The sequence below is a fragment of the Amblyomma maculatum genome, chromosome 4 (assembly GCF_055883805.1).
Source record: "Amblyomma maculatum isolate TAMU_Amacu chromosome 4, ASM5588380v1, whole genome shotgun sequence".
In the NCBI taxonomy this organism is placed as follows: Eukaryota; Metazoa; Arthropoda; class Arachnida; order Ixodida; family Ixodidae; genus Amblyomma; species Amblyomma maculatum.
In genome coordinates, this window is record NC_139347.1 from 100,265,952 (window position 1) to 100,284,718 (window position 18,767).

The 18,767-nt window shown below is 46.5% G+C and overlaps 1 protein-coding gene across 3 annotated transcripts in view; it reads right to left on the reverse strand.

The window, feature by feature from the left end:
- The window catches only part of Rim (Rab3 interacting molecule), a 129,211-nt gene extending 114,747 nt beyond the window's left edge, over positions 1-14,464 (reverse strand). For all 3 annotated transcript variants that reach the window (XM_084602296.1, XM_084602295.1, XM_084602294.1), the window contains exon 1: positions 13,865-14,464. In XM_084602296.1, coding sequence (XP_084458422.1) covers positions 13,865-14,016 — 152 coding nt within the window. In that variant the 5' untranslated portion in view covers positions 14,017-14,464. The remainder of the gene's footprint in view (positions 1-13,864) is intronic.
- Between the last annotated feature and the right edge of the window lie 4,303 nt (positions 14,465-18,767).

The window sequence follows — 18,767 nt, forward strand, 5'->3', positions numbered from 1 at the left end:
CATCTTACAGAGCGCTCACTCTCCGTCCACCTAAGCAATATTTTCATCTTTCGGTAGGTGACACAAAATTTTTCGGTAATGAGATATTACGACAGTGAAATTCACCACCGCCGTAAAATATCCTCATAGAACTATTACTTTAAAAATATTAAACGGCGGTATAGCTAGGCAAAGCACAGATATACATATAGAAGCAATGCTTAGCACTGGCTTAGTTAGGTTTACATCCCTAGTTTAGCTTTGCATTGCTCCGTACTGCCACGTTTAGCCAAGTTTTGTACTGCTTAGCTCCCGCTTATCTTATGAATGATACCTAATTAAAGTCTTAAGTTGTTTTTTTTTTTTTTTTTTTTTTTTTAAGTTTTAAGGCGATGAAGAAGGCGACATCCAAAGCGCTGCGTGAAAGACTGACCTCTGAGTTTGAAGGCAAACCGGTTATCAGGGTGGCAGGAATGGTCTAACACAGTGGTCAGTGATGTTGATCTCTTAGCCTTGCCAATAATTCGAAACCAACTAGCTGAGAGATCTTGTTTTTTTATTACTCGAAGGAAATTTCCCAGATATTTCGGCGAATTCCAAGAACGCGATAACACTCCTTCTTCAAGAAGTGTCCTCGAAGTCGAATCGTGGGAGAAATTACAGGAAGTAATTCAATTTTCTTGGTAACATGAACGAGTAAAACTGGGAGACATAAATGTGCGGTTTTGGAATTGAAATAGAGCAAAAGTCGAAACCGTAAATACTGACATGCAAACAGCAACTTCAGGGACTTCCCGGCCGGGACATTTAAAAAAACTAATTGCACATACGCGGCAGGAGAGTGGTATAGGAAGCAAGAAATGTCATGGCAGAAGCTCTACGGGTTAAACGCAATTAACACTCACTGTTATTATCGACGAGAGGACGTGAAATTCTCTCTCCGCAAGCAGAGGCCGAGGCGTTCTCGCGCCGTCAGCAGCGGCGAAGATGCGCACACCCCGAGGGTCACCACCAGACTGACCAAGCCCTAGTCATAGGAAGGAGTCGTGGATGCTGCGCCGAAACGGTCATTAAGTTTTACATGTGTCATCTGTATGTCAACGTCAGTGTGACGAGACCGACAAAGACAACGAGCGCGACATTCGCGCTGTCGGCACGTCCCGAGCGCTAAATGTCACAGGCGGTAGAGCGAAAGGAAAACACTTTTTGCGAGATGATGGAGAAGGGAGAGAGGTGAAGAGGTGATTTTGGGGAGCCTTCCGGCGAAAGCGAATGCCGCCCCAGAAAAGCTTTGAAATACCCCTGGTGTCACCCCGTGCCCACGTCTTGTCAGCCACCAGTGAAGACACGAACAGCGTGAGGGCAAAGACACAGACCGAAAGTGATGAAAGCCGAGCACAGATATCTATAGTCACTGACGGCGAGCAGCTTTGAGCGCCCCAGCAGAGCCTCGCCTCTTCTCTTCGCTCTTTCCTTCCGCCATCTACCGAACGTCCCACGCATGGGGTATCAGGTCCCCTGCCGTCGCTGCTCCGCGAGCAAGGACGTCGTGGCGACGAAAATGTCAAGTGTGAAAGGTGGTCCGCCTGATAGCCTTACTTCCCACTCGCGAATGTGGGCGGCCGCCGCCACCGCTTCCACCGCCAGGGGTTCATCGATGTTCCGCCCTCTCCCTCGCGTCCTCCTCTCCCTGATGCGGGGACGGATTGAGCGAGGAGAAAGTGTTTTGCTAAAGTGTGTATCTCGTAGACCACCCTCCGGCGAATCTCGGGCTCTCGACACACAGTTCCAGATTCACCCTTTCGCTGCGCCCAAGTAGGCGGCATTGAAAGCACACTGTTTTTTACTACGTGACCCGCGCATGTATTGATTCCGCACATATGAATACATTGCCGAGCTTATGAAAGGACACCTCTCGAACCCAGTTCTCGTGCCTTTCAGCTTTTCCTCTGTCTTCGAAGCAAAAATAGAGCAAGGAGGGTGACGTGTTTTCATTCAAGTTGCAAAGAGACTAGTTATGAAGTTCAGGTCGGATATCTCAATGTTAGTAACGCGAGAAATGCGATTGCCGGTACTCTGTGTGCCCGAGGCACTCCCGAAAGGTTGGAAAAGGCTCAAGCACGGAAGTGCTATAGCATAACTGACTCAACATGCCTGCCGCTCTGCAAAAAAAACATCAATAGGTCATCACCATATTTTTTTTTTTTTTTGCATCCGCCCCCGCAAACAGCTTAACGCGGGAATGTTAACACAATGTACGATTATTTGATTTTCGTTGTTTACTCGCATATTTCTTATTATTATTACTGCGAGGCACATCCTGATGATAGCGGTGCGGTGGCTTTCTCGAACCCATGAATAAGAACCGCTACATAGTTCCGGCCCTATACGTGCAAATGCTTTCCCTAGGTTCAATGCCTTACATACCGATTAGCAGGAGAGGAAGGTGAGAGAGAAAGTGGAAGGAGAGAAAGAAGAGGCGCATTGGAGGGCTGCGGAATAATTTCCACCAGCTCATCATCATCATAATAATCATCATTATCACCACTATCAGCCGGACTATTCCCAATACAGGGCGAAGGCTTCTCCTATTTTCTTCCAATTAACCCGGTCCTGTGCTAGCTGCATTCACTTGACCCCTGCGAGATTCTCAACCTCATCCACCCATCTAATTTTCTGTCGCCCCTTACTACGCTTTCATTCTACTGGAATCCAATTGATTGCTATTAGAGACCATCGGTAATCCTTTCTTCACACTACATGTCATGCCCATAACCATTTCTTCTTCTTGGTTTCTCCTAGAATGTCAGTAACTCGAATTATTTCTCTGACCCAATCAGCAAGCTTCCTATCTTCTAACGTTACACGTACCATTTTTCGTTTTATTGCTCCCTGAGTTGTCCTCAACTTAAATAGAACCCTTTTCGTTACTCTCTATGTTTCAGCCCCATAGGTGAGTACCGGTAAGATGCGTTTTATATACTTCCCTCTTGAGCGATACCGGTAAGCTGCTGGTCATAATGTGTGAGTACCCTCCAAATGCGTTTTATTCCAATCTTATCCTCCTAGTTATTTCCCTTTCGTGGTCAGTATCTGCGGTCACTACCTTTCCTAAGTAGATATATTCGCCTACCACTTCCAGCGCTTCGCTACCTATTTTAACTGATGTTCCTTTCCAGGTTGTTCAACATTACATTAGTCTTCTCCATATTAATCTTTAGGCCTACCTCTCTGCTTCTCCTGTCTAGGTGATCAATCATTATTTGCAGTTCATCTCCTGCGTTACTTAACAAGGCAATGTCATAAGCGAATCGCAGATTACTGAGATATTCTCCACTAAGCGTGATGCCTAACTGCTTCCATTACACGTCTTTGCATACGCCCTCTAAGCAAGCCGTCAATAGTACTGGATAGATCGTGTCTCCTTGCCTAATACCTTTCTTAATTGGTATTTTATTACTTTTTTTATGCAGCACTATGGTTGCTGTGCAGCCACCATATACATCTTCCAGTACTTTCACATATGGCTCGTCTATACCCTGATGAATAACAATTCTTTAATGATTAGAATGCCACTTCGCCTTGTTTTCATCTACTCCTCTAGAAGCCTAGGCTGCTCCATGCATTATCATATTATTTAATTTGATATTGTTGGGGCTCACAGCACGCGAACATATCTCGTTGGTTGTTTTGCATTAAACAACTATTCCAAAAAAAAAAAAAAAAAGAAGAAGTGTCACGAGCAAACGCGAAAACCTGCGCTAAGACTTTCATAACTCAGTTAATCAGATCATGCACTGTAAGAGTATGTACTCGCGCAAATTCTTTCTGCAGGCTTATTATGCGCCACAAAGGACATCGACACTGCTCAGTGGCGATTTTAATATCATATGGTCGAAAAATAGTACGCGGAAGAACCAACCGACTAATCAAAGCACTGCATCAATGTTGAGAGCTCGCATGACCTCGATAAGAATATAATTTACCGTACAAAACAGAAATATTCATGTTGCAACACAACAGTGACTCTGCTCAGATTCAGAGCAAGAAGTTGCCCTTGCGTAAATGTAAAAATGAGCGATTGTATTACAAAGACGCTCCTAGCAATTTAGAAAATTTCGTCACCGCTGAACGTTTCACAGAGTTATTAAAAAAAGCACCTAAAAACGATCACGCAACATTGTGAACCCTTGCATCTGTGCTCGTTAAAAGCAACATTGGTTTTTAAAGGGCTTTAGCTACACCTCGAGCCCTTTCTAAAACAAAAGTACAACATATGACATTGCGGAAAATGCAAAGGTTGCGATGAGTGAAGCCCATAGCAAGTGCACAAAGGTGTGATCCTTTAGCGAAGGAAACAAATAGAAAACTTGATTCGTTGTAAAAGAAATATCAACGCTGCAAAAATATATTTTATAGCAATCACGCACGCGCGCGCGCGCGCGCGCGCATACACACACACACACACACACACACACACACACACACACACACACACACACACACACACACACACACACACACACACACACACACACACACACACACACACACACACACACACACACACACACACACACACACACACACACACACACACACACACACACACACACACACACACACACACACACACACACGCACGCACGCACGCACGCACACACACACACGCACGCACGCACGCACGCGCACGCACACACGCACGCACGCACGCACGCACGCACACACACACACACACACACACGCACGCACGCACGCACGCACGCACACACGCACACACACACACACACACACACACACACACGAATAAGGTGGCACAGGACATCATGCGGAGTTTTTTCTTAAGCTGAGTGGCTTGGCCAAAAATTGTTTAAATATCCTGATGCATAAGTTTCCAGTGATCGACTCAGTGATCGATACACACGCGCGCGCTTGTGTGTGTGTGTGCGGGGGGGGGGGTGTCAGCGTGCGTTTGTGCGTGCATTAGTGTTAATTACGAGAAAACGAGAAACTACAATAAGTATTATGCACTTTACGATTTCAAACAAACGCACAGGTCTGCGCTGGAGTACAAAACTAGTGACGTGAAGATCAGCGCTGCGCTACAAACGAAGGGAATATACAAGCCCCCTCTCTCACCACAGCGCAGGCCGTACACTGGCGAAGCTTGCAGACTCGGACTGCTCCATACCCTACACTACTACATGCCCGATACCCAGACCAGTTTTCCTCATCATGCAGACTATGTGGCAAACCTGGACACTTCATACACATCCTTCTGACATGCCCCACCTTTCCTCATCCCCCATCACCGAACGTCGCAGATCCCTACTGGGAGTCTCTCATGAAGAGCACTTCAAGTAAAAAACAACGGAAGATTATCTCCAGTGCTATGAGGAGGATTGCTCTTCAAGGACTTTCTTTTGCTTTATAAGGGTGTTTCCCACATGTAGTGAGGGAACACCCAAGTGCCATGCAGGGGGCTTCGCCCCCATTGTTTGGTCAATAGCAATAAAATGTTTCTACCACCACCACAAACACCAACGCTGCTTAAATGTTCTGCGAACCCACTCGAGAGACTGGCGACTGAGTGTTCACAGAAAGCATTTAACAATCAAGCAGGGACGTGAACACATGCAGCAATTTCTAATGAAATTACATCAAAATAGGGAAGGGAGAAAACGTTGTACATATATGTTTGTTCATGCGCATGGTCAAATATTCGCCGTACGTGTTTTGTTCTTAACTTGGTGTTTTCTATAGCGCCCTAAATTCAAGCGCTGTACTTGCACAATGAGCGCGCCGCTACTACGAAAAGACGAAAGGCTCTGTCTCTCGCTGCCGTGAAACGCTTCAGAGCGAGTCGCAATGAAAAAAAAAAAAAAAGAAAGGAGAAAAGGAGACCACAAGAAAAAAACCAGCATACCCGGAAAACATTCGCGCGTGCTATGTGCTTGCTGTAACAAACGCGTCGTCCATCAGCGATGATGGCAGGCGAGCACGAGGGGGAGAGGGGGGGGGGGGGGGGGGGAGGGGAAGGAGCATGGAACGAACAAAGTGGAGTAAGAGGAAGGCGTAAGGAAAGAACAGGGTGCCAGAAAAAAATAATAACAGAGCAACGCTTTTTTCGTGCGCCACTTGTATTGGAGTCAATCGCTAATTTATTACTTCAACCCTCACCTCATTTCTTTTCAGTTTGTTATATTATTAAGATTATTTTTTGTAGAACGGGCTTACGCACGGCTGGTGCTAGGTGTGTTTGGAAGTACTATATGAGCGTCGGTCGAACACGCGCGACTTTTTTTGTTTTTTATTATTAGTGAAGTAAGAGTGCAAAACAAAAAGGTATATATCAACTTCGTAGACTTTAATCTGTTGGCCTCTTTTCGTTGCTTTGTTTCTTCATAACTACATTTTGCACTGCCAGAAATACGTTGCAAAGAAACTGTGAGAAGTCTGTAAAGAACATCGTGTCGACCGAACACAGGATTTTAATGTAGACCTTTCCTCAATATTCCTGTTCAGACGTGTGCTGTCATCTCACGCTTGAAGCTCCATCCTGCAAACAGTGCCAGCACTCGTCGTTGCATTTCCTGGCTTAAAGAAAAATAAACAAAAGTCGAGCAAACAAATACAGATTATTGTTCGGCAACCTAAGCTCCCAAAACGAGATTTAACTGCAATCTTGACGTATGGTCAAGAACACGGTGAGGAAGTATTTTCGAACGCTAGCAGTACCTATTTAGGAACTGCACTTTGTTCCAAAAACGACGAGGTAAAATGAGGAGGCCATTGATGAGTTACCAAAACAATGTCGACTATGAGTCTCTTTCCATTAATGCTACGTGCACTAATGCTTAGGACAGGGGTGGCTTAATGATATTTAAAGGAAGTGGGCTGCTTTCAATGAACGTGAAGCTAATGAGCCTTCATGATATGACTCGTGTAAACTTATCGCTGGGACATTTTTTCATTGCAAGTGTCTTGTACCTACCTGAGTAAGCAATGCCATCTTTTTTTTTTTTTTTTTTTTTTTTCTCACGCCGTCAGGTAATAGTGGCAGGAAGTCATTCTTCAATTTTTTACTTTGGCTTTGCGCCTTCTTTCAGTCGTCAACAGGGAAATTTCTGCCTGGTATTCATCCTCTCGATGGAAATGAATATAGTTTTAGATTGTGGATGTAATTAATAGTGAGAATAATGCTTATAAATTACAGTAAAGAATAAGAATATGGTCGTAGAATTCATAAACTACAGGCCACCCTAGAGGACATATCTAGCTCTCAAATGCTATGCCAGTGCACGTTAGAGAACCTCAGGTGGTCGGATTTATCCACAGTCCTGCACTATAGCGTCTGTTATTGCCTAAGCTGCATTAGGACGTCGGACTCATAATCAAGCCACACAGAAGAGAGCAACAGTCTTAAATAAAAGTTTAGGTTAGCTCTCTCAAACAAACTTGGCATGGAAAGTATTGAGAAGCTTGCGTTAGTTATGCCGGCGGCACTCGTGAGCTTCCAAATCGTGCTTCGGTACACACATCTGCCGCAGTAGCGAGAAATTCAGTGTACACGCGTCTCGATCCACATTACACATACCAAGCGGGAGCTGACACTGTAACATTTCGTTATGCAACAATAGTGTAGAAAACGTCCACGGTGTTGTAACAACAATCTTCGTGGGTGTGTGCGTGCAAGCTTTCGTTCTGTAATCGAAATATTTACTAGCAAGATACTTTAATTCTAGAGTTCCAGAAACCTTGTCTCAGCACCTGTGCTTCTTTCTTTCTTTCTTTTTTTTTTTTTACCTAGAGCTCTTCACGCACCGCTTGAGAAGCTTCCTGTATGAGAAATATTTTGCAGAATAGAAAAATATTTAAGCATTTTTAAACCTAATCCTGCCGCTTGTAGAAGAAAAAAAAAGATTCGATGTTTTTTTATTTATTTATTTAAAGTACCCTTAAAGGCCCTCTTTCGAGAGTATTGCATAGGGGGGGGGGGGGGGGGGGGAGGGGGGGGTTGTGGATAGTATATGTTCCGTAGGTCCTAAAACTTGGCCATAGGATAATGCAACCGTATTCCGCATCTCCGTGCATTCGTACATATAAATTGCAGGTTACTCACTACGTGATTTGTGACAAGAGAACCACTCTTAATTTTCCTGGAAATGCTAAGCACGTCGGTTGTCAAAGCTTATGCAAGATGAAATAAGTCGCGGCCGATACGCACGCTCTCGGCGGTAAGAGAGATAAACTGGGCTTTTGGAAGCTGCTGCTCGCGCATAGCTTACCACAAGTAATGTCTGTCTATCACATTGCAGAGAACTGCGGCCACGCATTTACACCACCAAGCACTTTTTTACGCGCACATAAGCGGCCCTGCGCACTTCGTCGACACTGCGCATTAACAGTCCTATAACTTACAGGGAACTCACTAAGTATAATTAACGGGCACGTTGCAGTGCGACCTAGTCACCATCATCATCCGGCACGAAAACACCGTAATCGAGGCTGCAGACTCTGTCTTGCCTACCATTTATGGTTGGCTAGTTAACAAGGTTGTCAAGCAACTCAGGCTATGAGGGACGTGGTAGCGGAGAGCTCAGAAAATTTCGGCCACCTGGGGTTTTTAAACGTGCACTGATATCGTACAGCACATGAGTGCCTTGGTTTCCGTCTCCACCTAAAAGTGGCTGCCTCGGCCGAAATTTGATACCGCGCCCTTGGATTCAGCAGTCAGGAGCCATAACTACTGAGCCAACACAGCGGAGTGCCCGTTCACGTTTTACGCTCGCGCTCTAGGGCATACCGAAACTCTGCACGAGTTGGGACCATGTGCCTCATAATGAGCTAAGCATAATGTAAATTACTTTGAGACCGCTGCAGAAACTGCACTACTAGAACATTAAAGCGTTAGCATTGGCACGGCATTGGTGGCTCCTATACGACGCCTTTCGGCATCCATTTACCCAGATGGTATGACTCAGCACTTTTTCTCTCATGACCTATAACTCCCATGACTCACATGAATTACATGTCGCAAAACTGTCATGTGACATGACTATTGACTCACGGCTCGTTGATGATACAGCACTTTATACCATGGCTTACAACTCTCATCCGGGCATTGACTGATGGCGCCATTTGGTGATGACGTCACGAGCTTTCCGCCGACACATCATGTGGACACTTCTGGCGCCAATATAGTCTACCAATGCTTCCGCAATAAAATATTGGTATTTCCGCCTGTCACTAAAAAGTTCGTAAATTAAGACCAGGTGCGGATAAGTGACGCGTTAGAAAACTGAAATTTGTGATAGATTTTATGTGAGTTACGCCTCATTGTATTGCGAAGCTTAGTTTCATGTTTGAAACTGCTTCTAGAAGAGCGACAAAGTTGACAATTTCACTGAATGAAGAAATCCTGTCTATAATTTTCCAAACTTAGTATCCCCACCGCGCGCACGGGATCGCTTATTAGGGACATCAATGCACCCGACACTGTTTTATTGTATCAAAGAGTAAAAAAGAGCGCGAAAGAACCACGTGCTGCTCGAAGTCATTGATGCAATTTTTCCCGCGCTTTTTTGGAGCGTAGATCGGCCGAGCTTGCGCGCAAACGAGCAAGAGACAAAGCACCTTCATCCCGTGGCCGTCGAACATCGAAATCGTAAGAACCTGCCCGCATGCGCGTAGCCGGTACGCGGGATTTCCTCACCGGAATAAAAACCGTGCGCCGTAATAAATTACTTTTTGCCGCGCCCGAACAGAACGGAAATAAACAGATTCCACTGGCTCAGAGCATGGCCAGGAAATGAAGTTCTGACTTTGGCACGAAAAATGCGAGCTTTTGCGGCGTCAATGAAAAAAAAAAATAATAAAAATAGAAAATAACGTGAACCGTGTTGCGAACTTGTGCATAATATAAATCCTCGAACCGGTCCAATTTCTTCCGCTGTTGTCGTGTTCCTTTAAATTTATTTTTTTGACAGGTTCTTGCCGAGAACACAGAGAAAGGAAACGTGAGTATAACGGATTCAAGTTTCGGTTTCACCGCGCTATTTGTTTTCCACTTTTTTTTTTTTTTTTAATCTTATGCCCTTCTACGTTTCACTTTTCAGTACACTGTGTAGGATACCACGCCGATGCTAGAAGTTTTCTTTCACTTTTGGAAATTTTTTTTAATTCAGGACAATTTGTGAGCAATGTTAGGCAAGCATGCAACAAAACATCTCTTAGTTTACTTCTGCAAGAAAGGCACTGGCCTTAATTTACAGCTTATTGGCTTTTTTTTTTTTTTTTTTTTTTTTACATGAAAACCTTCGTGGAACGTATTTTTTAAATTGTCAAATGCGATGTACAGGCTACGCTTTCGACGCATTATGAGCTCTTGACTAGCCGAAACAGTTGTTTTCTAAGCGTAATAACACGCGTAGCCGTAACGCTAAGTGTTACGAGAAATAGAAAACAGTTGAAGAGCATCCGCTCGTGAACTATTTGGTGCGATTTTTGACGGTAGAAAAATCTGCGCAACACTGAACAGCCTTGTGTTAAGAGCTGCTCGGTGCCTTCGAACTTCAAAATAGCGATGGTTGATTAGATCTGCTGCCTGGCGCCTTATCGTTTCTGCCGGTCGCTCTCCTTACGCTATGTACATTAATTATCAAAATAGAAAATAAAACAAGGTTGAAAACCCAAAACGTCGTGAGATGGCCTCCTATTTCGACGAACATTTTCTGACGGATTCTAACTCCAGGGCTCCTACAAAGTGACGTTCTCTGAGTGCATTTGAAACTTAATTATATGCTGGATTTAAGGTGTGATATGTGTTCGGTCAGATACTTAGGCTGTACGCGTAGATCGGTGTGCTCCCCTTGCGGTGCTGAGACTAATTATTAATAACGAACACGTTCACCTTGAGATTGACTGTTCGCGAGTATGATAACTGATGATAAGGCAACCTCGCAAGCTCTACATTGATCGAATAGACTTCGTAGCCTTTTCCAAAGCACCAAGTTTGCAAATAAAAATCAACTGTATTTAAGGATACTTTAGCGGTTTTTATTTTTTAAAGATATAACTGGAAGCCACTTGTAGCCCCGAACCAAAAGCAAAATTGTCAGTAAGACGATCGGAATGAAACACAGCTGAACCTTGCTTCTCTGACACTGGGTCGGCCTTTTTTGGCTGAGGCATGAACGATTCACAACGCGTTAAGTACCCACTGTTGAAAGGTTTATGAGGTAATCTATCGCTCAAAAAACGCCTAGATGGAGCTGACCAACAGCAAAAATGTAGCTTAGAAACATGGCTCTTGACGCATTAAGACTGTGAAGGCTATTCTTTTTTTTTTTTTTTGTTACACTCGACGCTTCGTGAAAGGAAGAGACAGAACCTTGGCTCACACGCTTGGTCGATTACCACACAACTGGGTATTCCATAAAGTGTGTGTCAGCGAACTGCAGGCATCATTCAATGCCTGCAGACCCCAAAATACCAAACGAAAGAAACAGGGTCCTCTGAGTTTCCTTACTTCGGAACAATCATATGTGGCGCAGATAGTAAGCACGTGCGCATTAAACTGGTCCGACGTAGCTGCTGCTATTAGTTTAGGCAGATACGCAGTGGATTATTTTGTTTGGGTTGGTTTGCATGGTTTACGTCCCAAAGCGACACAGGCTATGAGAGACTCCGTAGTGAGGGGCTCCGGAAATTTCGGCCGCCTGGGGTTCTTTAACGTGCACTGACATCGCACAGCACACGTGCGCCTTGCCTTTCGCGGCGGCCGGGATTCGATTCCGCATTCTTGGGCACAGTTGTCGGGCGCCCTAACAATTGCACCACCACGGCGGGTGCTCGGAAATATAATTTCACTGCGGGGATTCAAAGTACACTTTTTTTTTTTTTTTTTTTTTTTTGCGGGGGATCCTCTGAACACAACAAAAAGGAGTGCGTATCCTGTGCACGCTGTTTCGGAATTGTTGAGAACATCTGCATCGGTCGCGTTTATCATCGCCCATATTCCGCGCACAGTTGGCACAGAATGCCTTTTTTTTTTTTTTTTTTTTCAGAATGCTTAAGAGAGAGTCTCTGAACTCAAGTAGAATTCTCGCATAACAAATAGAGCTCCTTGTTATGTTGTTATGTTTTGTGTTGTGTTATGTTTGTTTGTTTTGTTTTTCTTTGCTGAGATCAAAGCCTCAGCAAGTCTTCAAACGCCCACAAGCCCAGCTTGTCTAGGGATATCGCATGCAGACGGGGAGAATATTTTTGGTCGGTGAAGCAGAAATCCAATCATCCATCTCCCGATGAACAAAAAAAAAAATAATATATAGGGTTGACTGCACCATAGACGCTTTTCGCATTGTTTCTAATGTATATATTGCTCCGTCAGTGCGATCATAAGTTTGGAAGACGCAAAACAACCGGTACGCAGCACGCGGTACTTTTCTGGGGAGGAAGATACGACATACCAAAGACGTACCCTGCTCTGATAAAAGTCTGCATTTTTTCCCCTTTCATCACAGAAGAGTGCCAGTGTTCATTTACAACTGAGCGACTAATATCTGAAGGTCTGTCAAAACAGCGTACAAGAAACCCTTGATGTTGGGATCAGAGCCTCCAATTAGCAGCTCGTGTGGTCGCCCTGTGGCTAAGTGTACACCGGCTGAATAGCCGCATTCTTGCAGAGTTTGTAATTCAAAAAAAAAAAATGAAAAACACTGGCTCTTAGGAAAGTATAACTCTCAAAGGATGTAGTACCCTTCTCACTTCTATATTCTAAGGCGCAATTTTGCATTTGACATTAACGACTTGAGCGCCATGAGAAAGAAGTCACGACTTCATCAGCGCAAGTGCACGAAGTAACTTCCATCCAACCTAAACAACAGTAAAACCATGCGCATACTCGATGTTAACCGTGTGAATGGCAATAAATTGCAGTGTAATGCAAAAACAGAAATGAAAAGGAGAACGATATGCCACACCATCCGGGTAGCAATCAGAAACTAAACTTGCCCTTGCTGCGGTCGTTTTGCTCGAAACGCTTACAATTAGCTCGATCGTTCCCACCGGCGACGTATTCTTCTTCTACACAGATCCTTGACAGATGTAAAGAACAATGGAGCAACGAAAGAAGCAGGGAAGTGAAAACGATCACACATTACAAGGGTCGACGACATCCTCCTCCCAAATGTTATCGCCCTTACCCTTTGCATTGACCGACTGCCCTGAGAGGCCCAGGCTGCGGTGAACACTCGCTGAGCGGACATAAAAAGTGCGGGAACTCATTCCTGCTAATCTCGGGGCGCTTTCAGAAACAAATGTAGGGTGGGTGGCAATAAGAATTAGCAAGACAGACGGAATTTTCAGGTGAGCTTTCCCGACCGTTAGGCTTAACAATTTCTTGAGTTCAAAATGTGGTTGCATGGTGTCGCTTTTGAAAGAAAAAGATCTTATTTCTCTGCAGAATCGAGGTGCTTTACACGGGCCAGAAAGAAAAAAAAAAGGCATCCGGAGAAAGGTACACATCACGACACCGTCTGTGGTAGCGCGCTACGCGCGCGCGCGTGCACACACACACACACATACACGCACAATTCCATAGCTGCGTCCGGTGTTCCGGAGGTGTGTAGGTGTCGCGCCGGTGTTTGGGTCTCCTGCGAGGTAACTGGAAAGAACGCGAGTATGGTCCCGGGTACGGCCTTCCGACGGGCCTTCGCGCACGTCCTAAAGCGAAGTGACCCTCACGAAGCCGGGTCGCCTTTACGGCGACCCTGGCGCGCGCGACCGAGCGCGAAGCAGCGGAGACCGCGAGGCCTAGCGGTTCCGGAACACTGCGCCCGTTGATTGGAGAGGGGGCTGTGCCTGCACCGGGGCTACTACTCACTTGAGGATCTCTTTCTCGCGGTCCTCCTCTTCCTTCTGGCGTGCCATGACAGACTCGATGATCCTGCGCTCTTCCTCGGTCAGGTGGCTCAGGTCTGGCATGGGCGGAGGCCCCGCGCTCAGGGGGGGCCCCGCTTTCGGCGCCGACGTCATAGGCCGCGCCGGCAGCACGGAGCCGAGGGGCCCCTTGGGTCCTCCGAACAGCGGGAACGAGAACAGGCTGGCAGCCGTCGGACACACGAACCCGGCGAGGCTTCATTGGGCAGCTACGGGGCCGGCCTCGCGAGCCACAGCCGCCCGGCGCCGCAGCCGACACATAGCAGGCGAACAGCGCGCGGCCGCGTCGCGCGCGCGCGCTCTCCCCTCACGCCGCCGCTGAGCGCCCCCCGCTTAGGCCTTCTTGGCCGACGACGCGCTCACCGCACCGCGCACACATGCGGGAATCCGGGCACGGTCGCCACGAACCAGAGGAAGCACAAGCTTGATGGGCACTGGGACAAGAGGACCGCGCACCAACGCGGGGTCCCTCCACCGCAAAAGGAACCGCCGCGCACACTCCGCGTTTTGCACCCCAGCGAGAGAGGCCACAAAAAGAAAGAAGAAAAAAAAAAACGCTCCGGCCGAGGCGACTCCACTGCTGCTGCTGCTCGGCTGACGGCGGCGGCGCAGGCGGCGGCTCCTGACGTCAACGCGCCGACGCCGCGGCCAATCGACGCACCACACTTCCGGGACGTAACGCACGCGCGTCACTTCCGCAGCTGCTGCCGGCAGCCGTGACCGAGGGTCTCAATGGAAGCAGCCGCGGCTCGGAGACGGGCCGTGTGGGCGACTCTGCTCGTTGCACGCATTACGGTGACGGCTACATAGATCTGTGGCGGTCGTTGTCACTTTCACGCGGTGGTGTCTTTCCAAGGATGTATTGTCTTTCTTGAGTCAGCGTACGGAGCCGTAAATCAGCCGCCGAAAGCATGCATCGCCTATGCTCTACGCAACCGGCCAAAGTTTCGGGGGCAAGCAATGTAACGCGCTGCCGAAAAACTAACGCTAAACTAGCGAGTCTGGCCGTTAGCTCCATGGTATGGAGGGGCCACTAGGTGAGCACTAGGCTTGTCGGTCCCCAGCCTGCACTACACCACCGAAAGGGCACTTCACCACGACATGACGTATGCTGCGGAGAAGCCACCTTGCCGAAGGGAAGCGGTGGTGGCGCGAGGCGCGATGAAGTCGAACACGAGGTCTGTTCCCTCCTCACCCATTTCCTACAACCAGATATATTTTCGTAGCGCGCACATTGCTGTTAACTAACACTGTCGGCGCATAGACACTCAACACAGGTTCCCTAGTACAAGATTCCCTCTTATGCGCTGCGAGTCAAGGGCATGAGAGGCGGACACTTCATGCACATCAAATATACTGCATAATCAAAGGCCTTCAAATTGGCGGCATTGTTTTTATTGTTAGTGGGATACGTATTTACTGTGATAGCTCTACCATTGGTTTCTCTATCATAGCACGCATTGGCACCACCGGAGCAGTAATACTTGTAAACAAAATCCCCGGCGTCCATTCTCTGCTGCGCCCGATTTGGTCGCGCGAACTAGCATCGTGTAGGGCTGTGTGGATGCTGTGATAACGTGAGACGCGGCATAAAAAGTCATTGTCATGTCTACACGTCTGAGTAGTGAAACTTGTTCATATTATTGCGATAGCAGTACCAGCAACATCTGGCTAAAACGACGGCTTAGCTTGTGCGAAGCCTTGACTTTTCAAAAGCGCCTCCCGCCTCCCTGTCCCAACTCTACCTTTCAGAATCCCCGTTCACCAGTAACCAACCTAGCACCAGCCCCCACAAGGCTTTTACTAGAGACCGAGATATCAAGGAATGGAAAACTGACTTCGATATACAGTTCAAATATGCAGTGGAAAAGACAGCTGGCCTCGAGAAACACCGACGACCTTTTATTACAGGGCTACCCGCCCACGATCCACATCAACCATTCATAAGTACTACCAACCCTCCAACCTCTACTCACTTCATCATCTAGAGTAATTTTGTGGTGAGTGCGCACCCTCGGTTTCATACACGTAATTCCTAATTGCCGAAGGTGAATTGACCTGTGCAACTTTTTATTGTTGTCATAATATTGTCAGTCTTTTTTTTTCTAAATTTACATTTGTACTAAAGACACGTTACCTTCATTGTGTACCTAAATTTTGAACCAGAGCTCGCGCCAGCAGCTCAAAAGTGCGTTAAAAACAACTAAACTACGAGATAATAATTGCACAAACTTCTTTCACGTAATATAACACAAGTTTCAATGTTATTGGAAAATGCGCTCGAAGGTCAGTTAATTGTATGATATTGACAACTACGAGAGTCGTGTGAGCCATTAACAAATGTTTTGTATTATCTATATAATAATTAATGAGGGTCTCGCTTAGTGATGACGTAATTTGACGTGGACGACGAGTACTTCACTCGGTGAGTGGGACTAAAGACTATAACGGATGATGCTTGAGAGACGCTATATACCGTGAGAGCATAGATGCTGCTATATTTGTTCACGTGACCTTTCCTTCACCACCCACAGCATCCGGGCATTCTAGTTGCACGCTAACGCGCCCTACTGCAATGCGCTGTTTCCGCTCTCTGGGCAAACGAGGCGGAGCACAAAAATATCACTTAATGCGCGCAGCACATATCGAGAAAAACATTGTAGATTAAACGACTATATTTACCCATATTCTGCCTGCCTGAAATGTTTCGAAAAGTCACACAGCCGTCTGCGCATTGCTTCAATATTTTTTTATTCAGTTCAGCGTGCAATGCTTTTTGAGGACCATAAGCTTCAAACTGCAGACATTGCACGCTGAGTGTTGTCTGAGAGCTCGTTTTCCAGGGACATTTACTTTTCCTTAAAGAAAAAATGTGTGTTCACTTTTTAGGAATGTTCATTGCTGTTGGTGAGCGTCTAGTCAATGTTTTCACACTCTTAAAGCAGCTGGTTAATATTTTACTCGGCTCTGGCTGTTTTTTTTTCCCTCAGACAACGACGGATGAAGCCTAAGCAAAGATATTGTTACGGATGAGCAAGGAAGAAGAAGTGGGCAGTGGCGCGGGCAAAAGCGCTTGCGCTAGCTCCGTTAACGTTTCATTAAATGTCATCTCACGGTCACAGAACATCGTCTATATGTCCTCTGTTCTGTTTTCATCGGCTTGCCGCTTCGTAACATTTGGTTGGAGGTGCTGGGTGCTTCATCATCACCCCCCTCATCCTGGTCCGGAGCTTCGGCGCCCTGCGACTTCTTGCGCCGTTGGCTGAAGGTTAGGAGACATCGCATGGCTGTTCCCCAGCCTGCCGGACCCAACAAGATCTTGCCGATCCTCCACCCCGTCCCCCTGCTCCGACCAAAAGACACGACAAAGGAGAGACAGACCCGGAACGCCACACATGACCACAAGACACAAGGAGAAACCCGAACGACCATATCTGACCCCATTGACCAGATGTGCCGACCAAAGACCCCACGACCCAAGACACCACTACACCTCAAGACATCCTCCCCTGCCTATGCCATGTGGTGCGTGCCTTGGCCTCAGCCATCAAGTCGTGACAACGCGTGGCCCGAGAGTGTCCTGGGCCGAGGTTCATCGGGAACCATCGTGCCGACAAGCCGTTCTATTCTTCCTTCTTCATATTTTTCTTCAAAAATCCGACACGCCCATCATCATGTCATGGAATCATCAACGTCGGTAAACTTCCTCGTCCACGATCGGGACAATCGCTCGGTGGCCACAGGTCATGTTACGGACGAGCAAGGAAGAAGAAGCGGGCAGTGGGGCGGCAGGAGCGCTCGCGCTAGGCCCGCTAACATTTCATTAAGCGTCATCTCACGGTCACAGAATATCGTCTCTCTGTCCCCTGTTCTCCTGTTTTCATTGGCTTGCCGCTTCGTAACAATATTTAATTCGAATAATTTCAGAAGACTGGCTTGGCCACATATAAGGTCAACTTTACTCTTCTACGAATTTCTCATAAGCGTAGGAGAGCGTCTCTCGGAGCCAAAGTTGCTTTGGTACATCCGAAGCCACAAACCAAAACAAGAAGGAAGTGCTTCGGGTCGTCGTCGTTCTGTTTCAACTCATACCCAAAGCCAAAACTCTTGCATCCCGATGAAATCATAATTTCCTAACCATTTCTGATAAACCTCCTTGCCGATTACAACTTGCATTTGGCGAAGGAGACCAACTGCACGAAACGATGCCCAGTCCCGTCCTTTATGGTTAAACGCAAGAAGCTGATGACAGGGTTCTAATAAAGTATGCTTGTTGCAAAGTATGCAATGAATCATACCGTTTTCACATGCAAAAACTTCGGTTCGTTCAACAAAATCACTATTACCAAACACCATCTATCCAATCACGCAGTTTATTTGCTTATATCATCCTGGAATCCCAATTTTTATCACAAATGTCGAGGTCTGCAGCTGGACTTCTGTCATTTTCCTCAAAATATGGCACTTGATTCTTCACAACCCGTGTAGGTCACTTTATACCTTGATGCCAGGAAAAAATGTTCTAAGTGTCGATAACAGTTTTCTTGACTCGTGCAAATAATGCCTTTTTTGACGTCTCGCTTGCTCAACCTGGCCTGTCGAGATTAAGATGGAGAAAATAAGCTTCCTATGTGAATCTGTATGCAATCAGAGCTCGCATATCCTTGAACAACGTTACCCTGATAATCGCTGAGCGTTGATGGTGCTTCATCCTGGAGTTATGGCCGTGGGTAACAGCCATTTGGGCAGTCGTGGAGTTTCAACGTCTTGCCCCTTGCTTATAAAAATATACAATGATGCAACTACCCGCAGAACATATCACTTGAAAATGACGGCAAGTTAACAAT